This window comes from Mastomys coucha, unplaced genomic scaffold (assembly GCF_008632895.1).
Source record: "Mastomys coucha isolate ucsf_1 unplaced genomic scaffold, UCSF_Mcou_1 pScaffold14, whole genome shotgun sequence".
Lineage (NCBI taxonomy): Eukaryota > Metazoa > Chordata > Mammalia > Rodentia > Muridae > Mastomys > Mastomys coucha.
This window is the reverse complement of record NW_022196896.1, coordinates 113,040,754-113,055,611: the sequence shown is the minus strand read 5'-3', so window position 1 is coordinate 113,055,611 and position 14,858 is coordinate 113,040,754. Positions and strand designations below refer to the sequence as shown.

The 14,858-nt window shown below is 48.3% G+C and overlaps 1 protein-coding gene across 2 annotated transcripts in view; it reads left to right on the top strand.

The window, feature by feature from the left end:
• Positions 1-14,858, top strand: part of Ngef (neuronal guanine nucleotide exchange factor) — a 64,908-nt gene that overhangs the window by 20,409 nt on the left and 29,641 nt on the right. The window contains exons 1-2 of one of the 2 annotated variants that reach the window (XM_031368305.1): positions 11,166-11,480; positions 12,203-12,345. In XM_031368305.1, coding sequence (XP_031224165.1) covers positions 11,374-11,480; positions 12,203-12,345 — 250 coding nt within the window. In that variant the 5' untranslated portion in view covers positions 11,166-11,373. Of the gene's footprint in view, positions 1-11,165; positions 11,481-12,202; positions 12,346-14,858 lie in introns of those variants that run through there. The other variant, XM_031368306.1, reaches the window with a different exon arrangement.

Below are 14,858 nucleotides of genomic sequence, written 5' to 3'. Positions count from 1 at the left end.
CCCCAACAAAAAAAAAAAGAAAGAAAGAAAGAAGAAAGAAAGGAAAAAGAGTCCTCTATAGATCAGCTTTTTAGCCTGAGCAAGCAGAGAGAGCTAAACCAGGAAAGCCCTCGGACTGTCACAAAGCAGAGCCACTTCAAGGAGTGTTTTAGAAACAGCAAGAACTTAGCATGCTGCATGGAAAAAATAAGACACAGCTTAAAAGGAACAGACAGCGGCCAGTGGTCAGTCCCAGGAAGGAACAAACAGGCGGGAGCGAGAAAACCAGGAGTGGAACGTGGAACACAGCTCTTGCTGGCAAACAGATCTTTGTCCCTGGAAAATAATAGTGTGTTAGCTAAAGGGACTCTTCTCTTTCAAGGGAGCCGGGAGGAGAGATCTGTGTGAACAGGCTAGAAGGAAATGGTTTGTAGGATGGTGCTTGTGGCTGGTTTGCTGAGGGCTGTTAGGAGGGCCCCTCTCCCCGAGATTTGCCTCAATCAGCAGATGTACAAGGAGCCTTAAGCGTATGCCAGGAATACCAGGAAAGGGACAGAGTCAGTCAGGCCATCTCTCCACTCTAAGCAGTGTATTAGGGCAGTGAGTTAATGTTCCAATCAGGAGAGATCAGAGCCCTAAGAGCCCCCAGCTCTGTCTCTGGAGTCAGAGATGGGGGCTTCCTAAGCAGGAGGCATCTGCCAAGTGGGTGTGAGGAACCTGAGCCCGGGGTGCTGGAGGGTTCCCCCCTTCACTGGGAGACAGTGAGAGCCGGCTCTGGCTGAAATGGAAGCAGTGTTCTGATTAGAACTCCTACACTAAAATTTTTGGAAAGAAAAGGGCAATTTCTGGAAAAGAGACTTTAAAATTAAAAAAAAAAAAAAAAAAAAAAAAAAAAAAAACCCAGACAGATGAGCATATCTGGTAAGTGCCTTAACACTGCAGATGCCAGGAAAATAGCTCACTGTAAAATATGGCTTCATGATTCTCTGGGGAAAAAAAATTTTTTTTTCAGAGATTGATGGATGTGACAGATTGAAATATTTTTCGCAGGTAAATTGAGAGACTTGGAAGCAGCCCTGCCCCCTCCCACTTCCTCCTGATCTCCTGTAGTTACAGCACCCTATCAACTCAGGCTCTAAATTTATGCACATCAAAAGGTTGATGTTGTTTCAAAGTAACTTTTCTCCTTATTATGTAAGTGACACATTTATTGTAGAGAAAAAAATTTAAACACACGAGTACAAAGAAGAAAATTCCCTCAGAATCCCGGCCGCCAGCTACAAGTACAGAGCAGTGCTTTCTGTGGTTGTTCTTGCAGTCTCCACCCCAGGGATTCCTTTATTATTACTGTGCGCAAGCGTCATGTGCAGGGACAGGGCCACACACCACCCTCCACCATTCCATTCAGTCTTCAGGCTCCAGCAGCAAGTGTCCTTAGCCGCTGACACATCCCGCTGGCTCCTCCCTTGGTCCTTTTATTTAAAAGGACACATACATATGTAAAATTCCATGCTTAAAAGTCAACCTATAAGCAAAATAAATAGGATGTAGCAGTGTGTGCTTATAATCCAGCACTTGGGGGAGGGGAGGTGAAAGATGGAGAACACCAAGTTCAAGTCCAGCCTGGGCTACATTGTGAATTCAAAGCTAGCATGGGCAACAGAGTATGAATGAGCCTGCTGTCTACAAAACCAAACCAAACCAAACCAGATGCCATAGCACTTGCTTTTAAACTATAAAATGATACAAGCATCTATATATTTTATTAAAATATATAGGCATCTTTTCAGATTATTAAGTATGATTCTAAAGTCACTCTAACCATACAGTATTCCATCAGACAGATACGTTACTATTTAAACAGTAAACTGGGGCAGAGGACGGTTGGTAAAGTGCTTGCCATGCAAGCATGAGGACCTGAGTTCAAACCCTCAGCACTCATATGGAAAACTGACCACAGCAACACTGGACACAGAGAGGAGGATCCCTGGCCCTTGCTGATCTGCCAGGATAGCCTAGTCAGCGAGTTACCACAGCAACACTGGACACAGACAGGAAGATCCCTGGCCCTTGCTGATCTGCCAGGATAGCCTAGTCAGTGAGTTTCAGGATCAGTGAGATTCTATCTCAAATACATAGATGATTGATAGGTAGGTAGGTAGGTAGATAGATAGATGATAGATAGATAGATAGATAGATAGATAGATAGATAGATAGATAGATACTTAGAAATGGACAGTAATTCAAGAAGTCACCTGCCATTGACCTCTGGCTTCCATACACACATGGATGAGCACATGCATGCACACACATAGAGTCAACCTTCAGTAACTAGATATTTATGTGGCTCTAAGTGCTACAGTTATAAATAGCACATCCTTGCAGTTATTTCTTTTGCACAGACATAATTGTTTATTGGATATATTCCTAGAAGTAGATTGTCTTCTCCGTAGAGCAGGAACAATCACAGATTTGCAGTACAGAGTTACCCAGGCGCCCTTAGGAAGGTTCACACTCCCACCCTCCCAGGGGTGCCCGGGGGCTTCCACGCTTGCCTGGGAGACCAATAACTCTGCATTGAAAAGCCCTTTGTTGTGTTTCTTGTATGCTTTTTGAAGTGTCACACTTTTTTTTTTTTTTGAAACATCTGCTTACAAAGCTTTGAATTCCAGGAAGGAGAACCATTTTCTCAGCTGATGAGAGTCAGGCAAGGACCCAGGATGCAGCATTCTGATACTGCACCTCCTCCTTAGGTCTCTAGCATGGCTCGTCTCCTTCAAAAAAACATGCTGATCTTTCTACAAGACCCTGAACCCTTGAACACTGAGCTGAAAAGTCAAAGAAAACAGGATAGTAAGAGCAAGTTGGCTGCTTCAAAACAAAATTAGAAGTTATTCCATGGTCTGTGGCTTGTTATTTAAGGTTCAGTTATTGGCAACCTTTAAGGAAGGATTTCTAATGATTCATTTTCTTAACTACATGCCATCTTTTCAAGATTACTTTATGAATGGGCAGGCTTTTGTCTTTCTTATTTCATACCTTAGAGAGTAGCTCAGTGTAGAGGGTTTGCTGAGCATATATAATGTCCAGGGCTTAAATCACAGCACCAAATAAAACCCAACACTTGGAGCGTGGAGGCAGAAGGATCAGGGATTCAAGGTCATCCTTGGCCACATCATAGCAAGCTAGAGGCCCAGAAGCCCAAGAGAAATTTTCCTGTACTGTGTGAATGCTTCTGATGTTGTCATCTCCATCTCTAGGAATTGTTTGTTGGCCCACCAAATGACAACAGCGATGTCACTTTCTATTGTGTGCTGGAAACTATAGCTTGCAAAGTGCTTTCAGCAGTGTGGGTCTGAACTGGATGAGCATACAGTTCATAGGACAGTTTCAAATGAATCCCTCTAAAAGGAAAGGAGTGATTTGATGAGTCTATTTAAGCCTCCACCAACCTGTGGTTATAACCTACAGCATAAGTCATGTGTCTCTAGAGAACGCCTTCATCTCATCCTCAACGTGTCTTACGGGATCCACTCTTTCCTATCCCCTGTTTCAGGATTCTCCTTTTGGTCAAAAGCTGTGATTTCACCCACAAGCAAAATCCCCATATGCTGTATTTTATAGGTGTCTTAATTAGAAATATTCCAGAGAAAGCTGTCTCTCAGGTCCTCCCTTGTTTACCCCCATTTCAGAGAAGCATACCAATGGTATAGCATCTCATTTAGGAGTTTGAGGGAGAGCATACATGGGGGGCATCTCATAATTGAAAATATGGGCACAGGTTCCCACAGGCTTCTAATGATACCAGGGACACATAAATAATTAAAATGCCTCAGAATATCTAACACTTGGCCAGCCAAGTGACATTCTCCTTGCTGTCCCTCATGTTTGGAAGTACAGCAACATCCTTGCCCACCCCTTACTGATTCAGACAATGTATTCTCCATGCAATAGGAAAGGATATCAGGCCTGCTTCCCACAGCTGCTGAAACCCACCCAGAGCTCTGAAGATCTTCCTGTGCCAGAAAAGGTCTTGTTTGCGGCTCCTCATTCCTCTCAGCCTTTCCCCTATTTGGCCAAAAGCACCCACCTCTCCCCATAGCAACCATGTTGAGAAGGGTAAAAACCAAAGCAAAGGACTGTTCAGAGGGACCACATCTAGCTGGAATGGGTTCGAGGGAAATCACAGTACCTCCTTTTGGCTCGGGGAGGGGGGCCCTCATCCTAGGCACTGTCAACTCCTTCCCAACAAAGTCAGTGAAGACGCCTCTGGACAGAGATAGCCAAGATGCAGTGCAAGCGCCCATGGTGTGGCACCACAGAAGAGAAAAGCCAGGCCTCTCAGTACACACACCTGATTGTATTCCCTGTATTTACTGATGATCTCCCTCAGTGACCCCAAGATGTGCAGGAGATGGGGGTTGTAGAAATAAGTGACATGGTCATGGCTCGCAATGATCCCCAAGATGTTCAGGGGTATCAGAAGGTACTAACAGAGGTAAGGGCCCAGCTGTAGGAGCTGTCAGAAATGACCCCACTGCCATTAGCTTCAATGGGCATTGATAGTACCATACAATAAATTGGCAGCAAGGCATTGGGGAGCCATTGAGGGAAACAGGTGTGTGGGATGAGGAAGCTGGAGGAAACCCACCTGGTGGGTGTCTTCAGGAGAGATCAGAACAGAGGAAAGCACAGCAGGGGAGGCTGGTAGGAAAAGGGGCCGTACTTTAATGCAAACCCAGGGGCTAGCCACAAGTCCACCAGGGGTCTGTGAGTCTGCTCTCAGCTTGAATAACTTGCTGGAAGGACTCATGCACTCCACAGATGGCCATTAAACTCACATTGCGGTGGCTACCATAAAAGGGCACGTTCAAATCAACAGAGGGACTGAGATGGGCATTGTGAAGCCAAGGGACTTCCACACACAGATAGACACCCAAAATCTTCTCTTTCCCCGTGGAACCTGGGACAGTGCTAACTTCCTTGGGCAAAGAATGACAACGTGCATATGAAAGGGGAGGGAGGGAGGGAGGGAGGGAGGAAGGAAAAGGCCAACCAGAGGACCTTACTGGAACCTTGGGGACACAGGAATTTGATAGCTACTCCAAAAGCTGATCTCAGTTTTTATGCAGGTCAGAGATAGTATGTTTGCTTGCCTACCATGCAAGAGACCTTGTGTTAATTCCTTATTTGGAAAAACAAACTGTGGTTCTTTATTCCACAAAACTCATCTTAACTTACGATGATGTGTGTGACCGAGTTGCTTTTCTGTTGCCATGATAAAATACCCTGATAAAAAAAAGCAACTTAGGGGAGAAAGGGTTTATTCAGTTCACAGTCCATCACTGTGGGAATGTGCTAGCATCAGGAACAGCTGGCCACATCACTTCCACAATCAAGAGCAGGGAGTAAGGACAGAGAGAGTAAAATCATTCAGGCTCAGTACCCAGGCAGCTTCCTCTACTTTCAGGCTGGGTCTTCCCACATCAATTAAGTCAATCAAGGCAATCTTCCATGGGCCAATCTGATCTAAACCATCCCTTCCTAAGACTCCTTTTCCAGGTGATTCTTGGGTCTAGTTGAGAATTAAACTACTCTGGTATCATCTCATTTGCTGTAATAACAAACTAACAAAAGCAATTTGGAGAGGGAAGGATTTTTTTTTTTTTTGGCTTATACATCCAAATTATGATCCATCATTAATGGAAACCAAGGCAGGAATTCATTCAGTAATTTGAAGGAGAAACCATAGAGAAATATGACTGGCTCTCTGGCTTCCTCCCTGCCTCATACTTAACTAGCTTTTAAGGACCAGGGCCACCTGCCTTAGGAACCCTGCTTCCTACAGTGGGCTTCGCTCTCCTACATCAATTGATAATCAATACAACCTCCCACAGATCTGCTCACAGACCAATGAGACATAGTCACTTCCCCAAATGAGGCTTCTTCTCTCGACTCCAGATTGTGTCAAGCTGACAATTAGGACATTAGCTGTCTTAGTTAGGGTTTTACTTCTGTGAAGAGTTACCATGACCAAGACAACTCCTATAAAAGAAAACATTTAATTGGGGCTGGCTTACAGTTTCAGAGGTTCAGTCCATTATCATCATGGTGGAAAGCATGGCAGCATCCAGACAGACATGGTGCTGGAAGAGTCAAGAGTTCTACATCTTGATCCAAGGTCAGCAATAGGAGACTGGCTTCTACAGGCAGCCCGGAGGAAGCTCTCTCTTCGGAGCTGGGCAGAGCTTGAGCACTAGAAGCCCTCAAAGCCCGCCTACACAATAACATACTTCCTCCAACAAGGCCACACCTCCTAATAGTACCACTTCCCATGGGCCAAGCATATTCAAACCACCACACTAGCCATGGCAATATGCTTCCAAATCTACTATGAGTCACCAATGAGACCTGGAGCACAGAAAGCGTAAAGATGGCTAAAGGCTGAGGTTTTCTGTGTAAAGAAAAAAAAACCAATACTTATAACCTAAAAGAAGACAAAAATAACTCTTAGACAAACTGTCTAAATATGCTAAATATTTCTTCTTAAAAATTTATCATTAAATTATTCATATGCATGTAGAGAACCTACTGTGTGCCAGCCAGATAGAAACATCTGAAATATCCCTTAGTGCTTTCCTTTGTGAATGATTCAGAGGAAAATGTCAGCGAAGTAGAGATTTTAATAACAGCCTGCCTAATAAGCCCTAATATGATGGGAATTAGAACACAGGGAATTTAGCTTAAGGTTACATGTCTCAGAACTCAGTGAGTCTCTAAACTGATTTCATAATTAGGAGCATATTTTTAGCTTATTTTTCAACTGGAAGATTTTATTATATTCATGTTAATGTATGTGATTTCACCGTGGTATTTTTGGATTTTTTTTTTTTTAGAAAAGTTGAATCTTTATTCTTCGGTGCAGTAGAGTGTAAAGGTGACAGCTCCCATTTCGTGTCCCATCAGATTCAAGGGACAAAGCCATGCAGATCGGCAGGCCCTGCTCACCGCCATGAAATGTTCTTCCTAGGGATGATACCTGGTTCACAGAGCATCACAGTGCCGAGTGGCCACTGCTGGTGATAAAGGGGAGGGGACCTGATGGGGGACAACCTTCCACATGGATGTCTCAAATAGCAGTCCACTTTCAGGCTGGCTCTCCCCACATGAATTAAGTCACTCAAGACAGTCCTCCATGGGCCAACCTCATCTAACCCTCCCTTTAAACTCCCTTCCAGGCGTCTTGGAGGACATCACCAAAATCCTTAGGGGAGGAATGGTTTTTAACACGCCTAGGAAAGCATGCACTCAAAGGCCTGAAGAGAGCGAGGGGCCGTGGGACCCTGGGAAGCTGCGACTCCAAGTGGAGGCTGACCTTTGCCTTCAGGTCACAGAACTCCAACAGCAATGTTTAAAATCAAACCCCCAGCTCAGGGAGAGGACAGTGAGAAAGACTAATTGAGAAAAAGTATTTTTAAATTATTTTTATTTATGTATGTATTGAGTAAGTGGTGTGTGTGTGTGTGTGTGTGTGTGTGGGTGGGTGGGTGGTGTATGGGGGGGGGTTCTGTTTGTGTATCTGGGCATAGAGGACAAAGAAGGACATCAGCGGTCCTGCTCTATCTCAGCTGTACTCCTTTGAAGCAGGTTAATCAATGAACCTGGAGGTAGGCAGGCAGCCAGCAAGGCCCAGAACTTCTGAGAGGAAAGATTTTTAACGGTGCATATAGCAAGGAAAAAGAGGTTGCTCTGAGGGCTTTGGGGGGAAGCAGTGGAGATTTGGTAAGCCCTTAGCACACACAAGGATGCACAGAAGTTGAGGCTAGTTCTCAGGCTGGCCCTGGGCTAGTGACAGAGCAAAGTACATAGGCTAAGGCAGAGCTGACTCTATTCCAGTGGTTCTCAATCTATGGGTTCCTACCGCTTTGGTGGGTGAAATGACCCTTTCACAGGGGTCACATATCAGATATCCTATATATCAGATATTTATATTATGACTCACAGCCATAGCAAGATTACAGTTATGAAGTAGTAGTGAAATAATTTTATGGTTAGGGGATATCACCACATAGGGAACTGTGTTAAATGGTTGCAATGTTAAGAAAGTTGAAAGCCACGGGCTCTGCTCTCATCTCTAAGGACACCTACATAAACACAAAGAGTTGTGGCCTGGGCATTCATTACAAACCCTGGTGGGGCATGGGTATAGACCATGGAGAGCCACAGCATGGGCCAGCCCCCAACAAGCAGCAAGGTAACATGGCTATTAGGTGATCTTGAGGTAGGAGCAGGCCACCCATCCAGTGACATGTAAGGCAGAGCCACAATCCAGAGAGAACCATGCCCAAGCCTCAGGGAATTTTCTCAGATGTTTTAGCTACAGCTCTTGCTTCCAAAACAAAGTCCTCAGCAAATGCAACTTCAGGAAGGAAGGGTTCATTTTGGCTCACAGTTTGAGGGGCTCACAGTTTGAGGGGCTCACAGTTTGAGGGTACATTCTAAAGTGGCAGGGAAGTCATGGTAGTCCACAGGAGTATGAAGCAAGTTGACCATATTGCATCATAGTGAGGAAGCACAGCGATGAATGAAGTGGCTCAACTAGCTTTCTCTTTTTCATTAAACCTGGGACCTTGGTCCCTTGACGATGCCTCCCACATTCATGGAGAATCTTCTTGGTTTCTGGAAACTCTCTTATGTACCCCCAAAGGTATGTTTCCATGATGATTCTAAATTCAATAAGCTGACAATGAAGATGGGCCATCATACAAGGACACTGACATGGTACCTCTTTCTTCCCTTCTATAACTAGGGCATTGATCCCCACTGGTCCCAACACTTTATGTTTGGTTTCAGATGAGAAACGTTACCTGAGGATAAACCAGACCTTGAGTCTTAACCATATAGTCAACTCGTTACTGTTGGCTTTTCTTTTCCCCCAGGAATGGGTATCCAACCTAGGGCCTTGCACCATACCACTGAATTATCCTCCCCACAACACTTGATTTAGATAACACTTTAAGGTTAATGCTGGGAGTGGTTAAGACTACTGTGTTGTTTGGATTATGAAATGTAGTTTGAGTGTACAGAAATAAATTTGGGATGCGTGGGGGGGGCTCCAATGGGAGAATGCTATGGGTTGAATGTCTGTATTGCCAAAACTCATGTGTTAGAACGAGCCCTCCTCCACCCCAGTATGATGCTATTAGGACATGAGGCCTTTGGGAAGCTTCTACAACATGACAGTGGACCCCTCACAGATGAAAGTAGAAAACCCTGGAGAACACCCTCCCTCCCTCCCTCCCAGAAGGCAACGAGAAATCAGTAGTCTGCCGTACCAGAGCCCACCTAGCCACAGCTCAGACATCAGCCCCCAGAGCTATAGAAGGTCGGCTGCCGTTATGCAGAAGCCCACCCATCTCTGACAGTTCATCATGGCAGCCAGGGCAGAGCCTGGGATGGCAGTGATGAGGACGGCCATGGAGCAGAGTTGTAAAGGGAAGGTGTTGAGTGGAGTCATGTCCAGGAGGAATCACAAAGGCAGGTGCAGGGCTTGGGAAAAAGATCCTCGGGTTGTCTCTCAACACCCATAAGGCCTTGAGAAAACTGTGTCCTGGGAAAGCAGGAGTGAGTTACAGCTTCAGGATTCAGGGGGCTTTCTGCCATCTCTAACTCTCTTCTCACATTGAGTCAGGGAGAGATGGGGGAGTATGTCAGCTCCCTGCAACCTGGGAATGGCAGATCCTTCCCACCTTGCTTTCTTTTCTGTTGCTGTGATGGACCCAGACTAAAAGTAATTTAGGAGAGAAAGGACTTATTTTAGCTCAAGTCAAGGCAGGGACTTGAAGCAGCCAGTCACAACACATCCACAATCAAGAGCAGAGAGATAGAAACATATGCCTGCATACACCACTTAGCTCAGTTTTTTTGTTTTGTTTTGTTTTCTGTCTAACACCATTTATGGGAATGGCGTCAAAGGTAGATTGGGCTTTCCCACCTCAATTAACCTAGTCAAGACAATTCCCCACAGACACGACTAATGTAGACAAGCCCTCGTTCTGTGCTTGTGCTGGCTGGGCTGTCAAATGGCAATTAGACTAACCACTGCCCCTTCCAAATAAAACAACCCTCCCTTCCCTTAACCGTCCCTGTTTCTTTTGCGTGGCCAGCTGTGCCTCCTATCTACTCATCCAAGAATGAGCAACACTTGAGGCCGAAGCAATAGCTCAGTTGTTAAGAGCAAGAGTTGCTCTAGCAGAGGACCCAGGTTCAGTTCCCAGCACACCCATGGTGGTTCACAATCATGTAACTCTAGTAATTCCAGGGGATCCAATGCCCTTTTCTGATTTTGAAGGGTACCAGGCAAACACATTGGTCACATACATACATGCAGGCAAAATACTCATACACCAGAAAAAGCCAATAAACAAGGCTGCCTCAGACCCCCAGGAACCGGTTCCTTATAACCAATGCCCACCCGTGGAGTGTGGAGGGGGCCATGCAGGGGAACACTACCTTACCCTCACTCCCAGGTACCTATAGAACTGGCCACAGCTACTCTTGGCTTGAGATACTTCTCTCGCTTATTGTTTATCTGAGCGCTGCACTAGCTAACGAACAGTAGGGTGCAGATCTACTTGTGGGTAGGGAAATCCTACTGCAGTTTCTGGGAACTTCGATCCTTCTTTTTAACTCCGTCCTAGCAGCGTTTGCGGGTCTCTGGGAAAGATTTGGTCCAGCAGAAAGACCCACTCAGGAGAGACATCTGCGCTGGGGTTCCCCCACCACCACCTCCACTTGAGAGTCAAGAGCAAGGAGTGCAGGAGAGCTGTTTCCTCTCCAATTGAAATTACAGGGCATACATTCCCAAGACGCGAGCTAGGAAACTGAACTGTAAAGGACAAGGGATGGGACAGAGGGTCACCTCGCACCGTGCCTTCCAGAAGCCCGGGGTGGAGCTATGACAAACCGACTGGCAGGTCGGGGAGGTGGGGGGAAAGACAGACGGAGGCAGCTCTGTCCCCTCTGTCACCGCGTCTCCCGGCACCCAGTGGCCGCGGGGGAAGCAGACGCTGCGGGGCTCCGGTCCATGTGGGGAGTCACCGCCCCCTGGTCCGGGTGCACCCGGCCCCAGCGCCCCCACCTCGCCGCCGCCGGCCTCGCCCCCGCCGCGCGCGCCCCGCCCGCCTCTCCCGTTGCCGTGGCAACCCCGGGAGCCTCCAGGCGCGCGCTCGTCCGCGGGAGCGCTCTACAGCGGCGGCGGCGGCGGCGGCAGCTCCGGCTTGAGCCGCGCGCGCTGAGACCTCGCTCCGAGCCCGCGCGTTAACCCCCGGCTGGGCCCTGGGTCCCCCACGTGGCCCCCCACCGGCCCCTGAGCCTACCCCGTCGCTGGTCCCCATGGAGCTGCTGGCTGCAGCCTTCAGCGCCGCCTGCGCCGTGGACCACGACAGCTCCACCTCGGAGAGCGACACGCGCGACTCGGCGGCGGGACACCTGCCCGGCAGGTGAGGACCCGCTGCATCCCGGGCCCCCCGCGCACCATCCCCACGTGCTCCCGCCCACTTGCGCTCCTGGCGATGTTCACGGACCCCTGCGGCCTATTCGGGTCCTCGGTCCCCGGGCTCCTGCTGCCCCCCCCCACTAACTCTAAACCGACGGACCTAGCCCCCCGGGAGAGCCGTGCGTCCTGGTCCAGGTCGCTAGCACCGAGTCCCAGCGCGGGGTGGCCTCCTGCATCCTCTCCCTGGACGCCCAGAGTGTGCGTGTCCCGCCCTTCGCCCCTCTTTGCGCTCCCAGTCTCTGGGACTGGAGGACAGAGCCCCGAGTGGGGCCAGGGGGGACGCGACGGCTAAGGGAGTGGGGTGGCAGCTGGCTGACAGGACCCGTTGGTTCGGCCTTCGGCTCTGTGGAGCGGCCAGGATACGCCAACTTTCCAACGCCTGCCCGCGAGCTCGAAAAACATGAAGGTTTGGGCGGACTGGTGTGGGAGTGAATCACCCCATCGCGCCCTGGTAGGGTGACAAAAAGGGTTTGTCGGGCTCGCCCGGTCCGGACACGTGGCGGTCACTGTGACCCCCTTGGCTTGGAAGCGCTTAGGGCAGTACTCCCCCACCCCCGGGCCAGCAGCCGCTTGCGCGGACCGGACCGACTGTTGCCTCTTGCGATCTAGCCAAGGTGTGTCGTTGCTTAAAAATAAACAGCCGTCGCTCTCCTCCCTCTCTTGCAGCGAGTCATCCTCCACCCCTGGAAATGGAACCACACCCGAGGAGTGCCCGGCCCTCACCGACAGCCCCACCACGCTCACCGAGGCCCTGCAGATGATCCATCCCATTCCCGCCGACTCCTGGAGAAACCTCATTGAACAAATAGGTGGGTCCAGGGCAGGCAGCGACTCGTTTGGGCCATGCAAGCCTGGTGGCTTCCAGGGGACCCTGACTGCTGGGCTGACTGGCGTGCAGCTTTTGACATGAGTAGTTCTAATGGTTTCCTAGGCAGAACTGCCGAGTTTTATTAGTGCTGCACCACTGGGCTAATTTAGCTAAGGGATTATGGTTTATTTGTGAGACTGAGTCTCGCACTGCAGCCTTGGCTGGCCTGGAATTGACTCAGTAGCCCAGGCTAGCCTGGACTTCCTGCTGGCCTCCAGCCTCGAGAACTTGAGTTTTAGGATTGTGAGCTTGAGACTCTACGCTGGCCTTTAGCCTCGGGTATTGGTCTTAAGGTCTCTTGGAGAACACTCTTGGTCCAGCCCTTTCCTGCAGAAAACGTTGTTTCCGGAATGGAGTGGCTGGAGAGAGAGAGGAGGATGAAGCCTTCTTTGACCTCGTCAGGGAGGTCCTGGGAGGACCTGGAAGGTAGCCAGAAATTAAAGCTGTACTCGGGAGCTCTGGGGAGAGCCAGGCTGGCCCTGCACTCTTTGCACGCGTGGAAGCAAGAGAGGCAGGACTGCCACGGCCTCCCAGAAGACTCTTTTCAGAAGGCTACCCAGGATGGCCCTAGGGAACAGCTGTTTAGGGGATCCTGCTCCTCCAGAGCTGGGAGGAAGTTCTGTGAATCCTCAGAGGATTGTGGCACCCCAAGAGCTGAAGCATTTGCACTTCAAAAACCCGCTCCTGACATCTAACTATTTCTTGTGTTACACCCAGGGCCACCTGTGACCAGTTCCTGTTAATCAGAAAAAAAATGATGCTAGCTGCTTTGAAAATATTCCATCAACAATTTATTCTTTTAAATACAGATTTTGGATTTTTTTTTAAAAAAAAATATGATACGTAATGACTATCTTCCACTGCCAAACCCTGTAAGGGACATAATGCTCCAGAATGAAGTGGAGCAGGCCCAACTGTAGGGAGACTTCTTAGTGAGGCTAATCTTTTGAGCTGGGAGCTTGCTACCCTGGCCCTGGGAAGAGAGAGCTGGAGGCTAGAAGATAGATCCGTTGCTGCCTGAGGGTAAACTGAACCCACTCTGGGTTTTGCCTCTGTGGTTCTCTAGTGGTCAGGCTGCGCATGTTGGGGATGCAAGTGGTTGTCTGTTGTCTCTGGCACCTAACATGGTGCCTGGCATGGTGAAATGGCTTGTCAAATAATAACTGAGTAGCTCGCCCTTTACAAGTAGGCTCGGAAGATTTAAAGGAACATGCTTTCTCTCCAAACATAGATGCTGAACGGTGGGGTGGAAGGTGCTTTAGTTGGAGGAGCTGGGGGCTCCCCTTCTAACAGAACAAGGCTAACCCAGTACAGATCATTTCAGAAAGAGAGAGAACAAAGCCTTTCTGCTCTGCCTGTATATCCCATAAGCAGGAGCTTTGACTGGGAAAGTTAAAAGCCACGGGAAGGTGTGCTTACTGTTAGCACACATAGGAAACATCCATGAGATGTTGTACATTGAGGACAGAAGTGGTACACAATAAATCTATTTATATGAAAATTAGAGCCAGGCGGTGGCAGCCTACGCCTTTAATCCCAGCACTTGGGAGGCAGAGGCAGGCGAAATTTCTGAGTTCGAGGCCAGCCTGGTCTACAGAGTGAATTCCAGGACAGCCAGGGCTACACAGAGAAACCCTGCCTCGAAAACAAACAAACAAACAAACAAACAAACAACAAAAAAAGAAAATTAGAATTTAAGACAAAAAAAATGAAAGATTATGAAAAATGGTTAGACAGTTGTGATCACAGTAGCAGGAGCTGGCGTGGGCAAAAGTATGGTGTCCTTTGAATATTCTAACATGTGAGTGTTTGGCTGGAAGTAACAAAATCCAGAAACAACCAGTCTTCAGCAATGAGGGTGGTCCATCCTGGTTAGAGTCAAGAGGTAAAGAGGTCAAGAGTTGGTTCTTTTCCCTCCGCAGTCACCCAGCTACAGTGTTCCTCATTCCCTCCCTTCTTTGGCTTTTGTGTTGCAAGGTGTCCGTAGTAGCTCCCAGCACCACATCTTCAAGCCAAGGTCTGTAATAGCAAGAAGGGTAGATAGTTTGTCTTCATGCATCTACCGGAGCTGGCTACTGTCTTAGTGTTCTATGGCTGGGAAGAGACACCATGACCAAGGTAACCCTTATAAAAGAAAGCATTTAATTGGGGCTTCGATACAGTTTCAGAAGTGAGCCCATTATCGTCATGGCTGGGAGCACGGCAGCAGGTAGGCAGGCGGGAATTGAAGAAGTAGCGGAGAGCTACATCCTGATCCATAGGCAGGCAAGGGGAGATACTGAGCCTGGCATGGCTTTTGAAACGTCAGAACCCCACCCCCACCCCCAGTGATACACTTTCTCCAATAAAGGCCATACCTCCTAATGCTTTCCAGTAGTCAACCAACTGGTAACCAATCATTCAAATACATGAGCCTATGGGGTCATTATTATTCAACTGACTACAGATACCTTT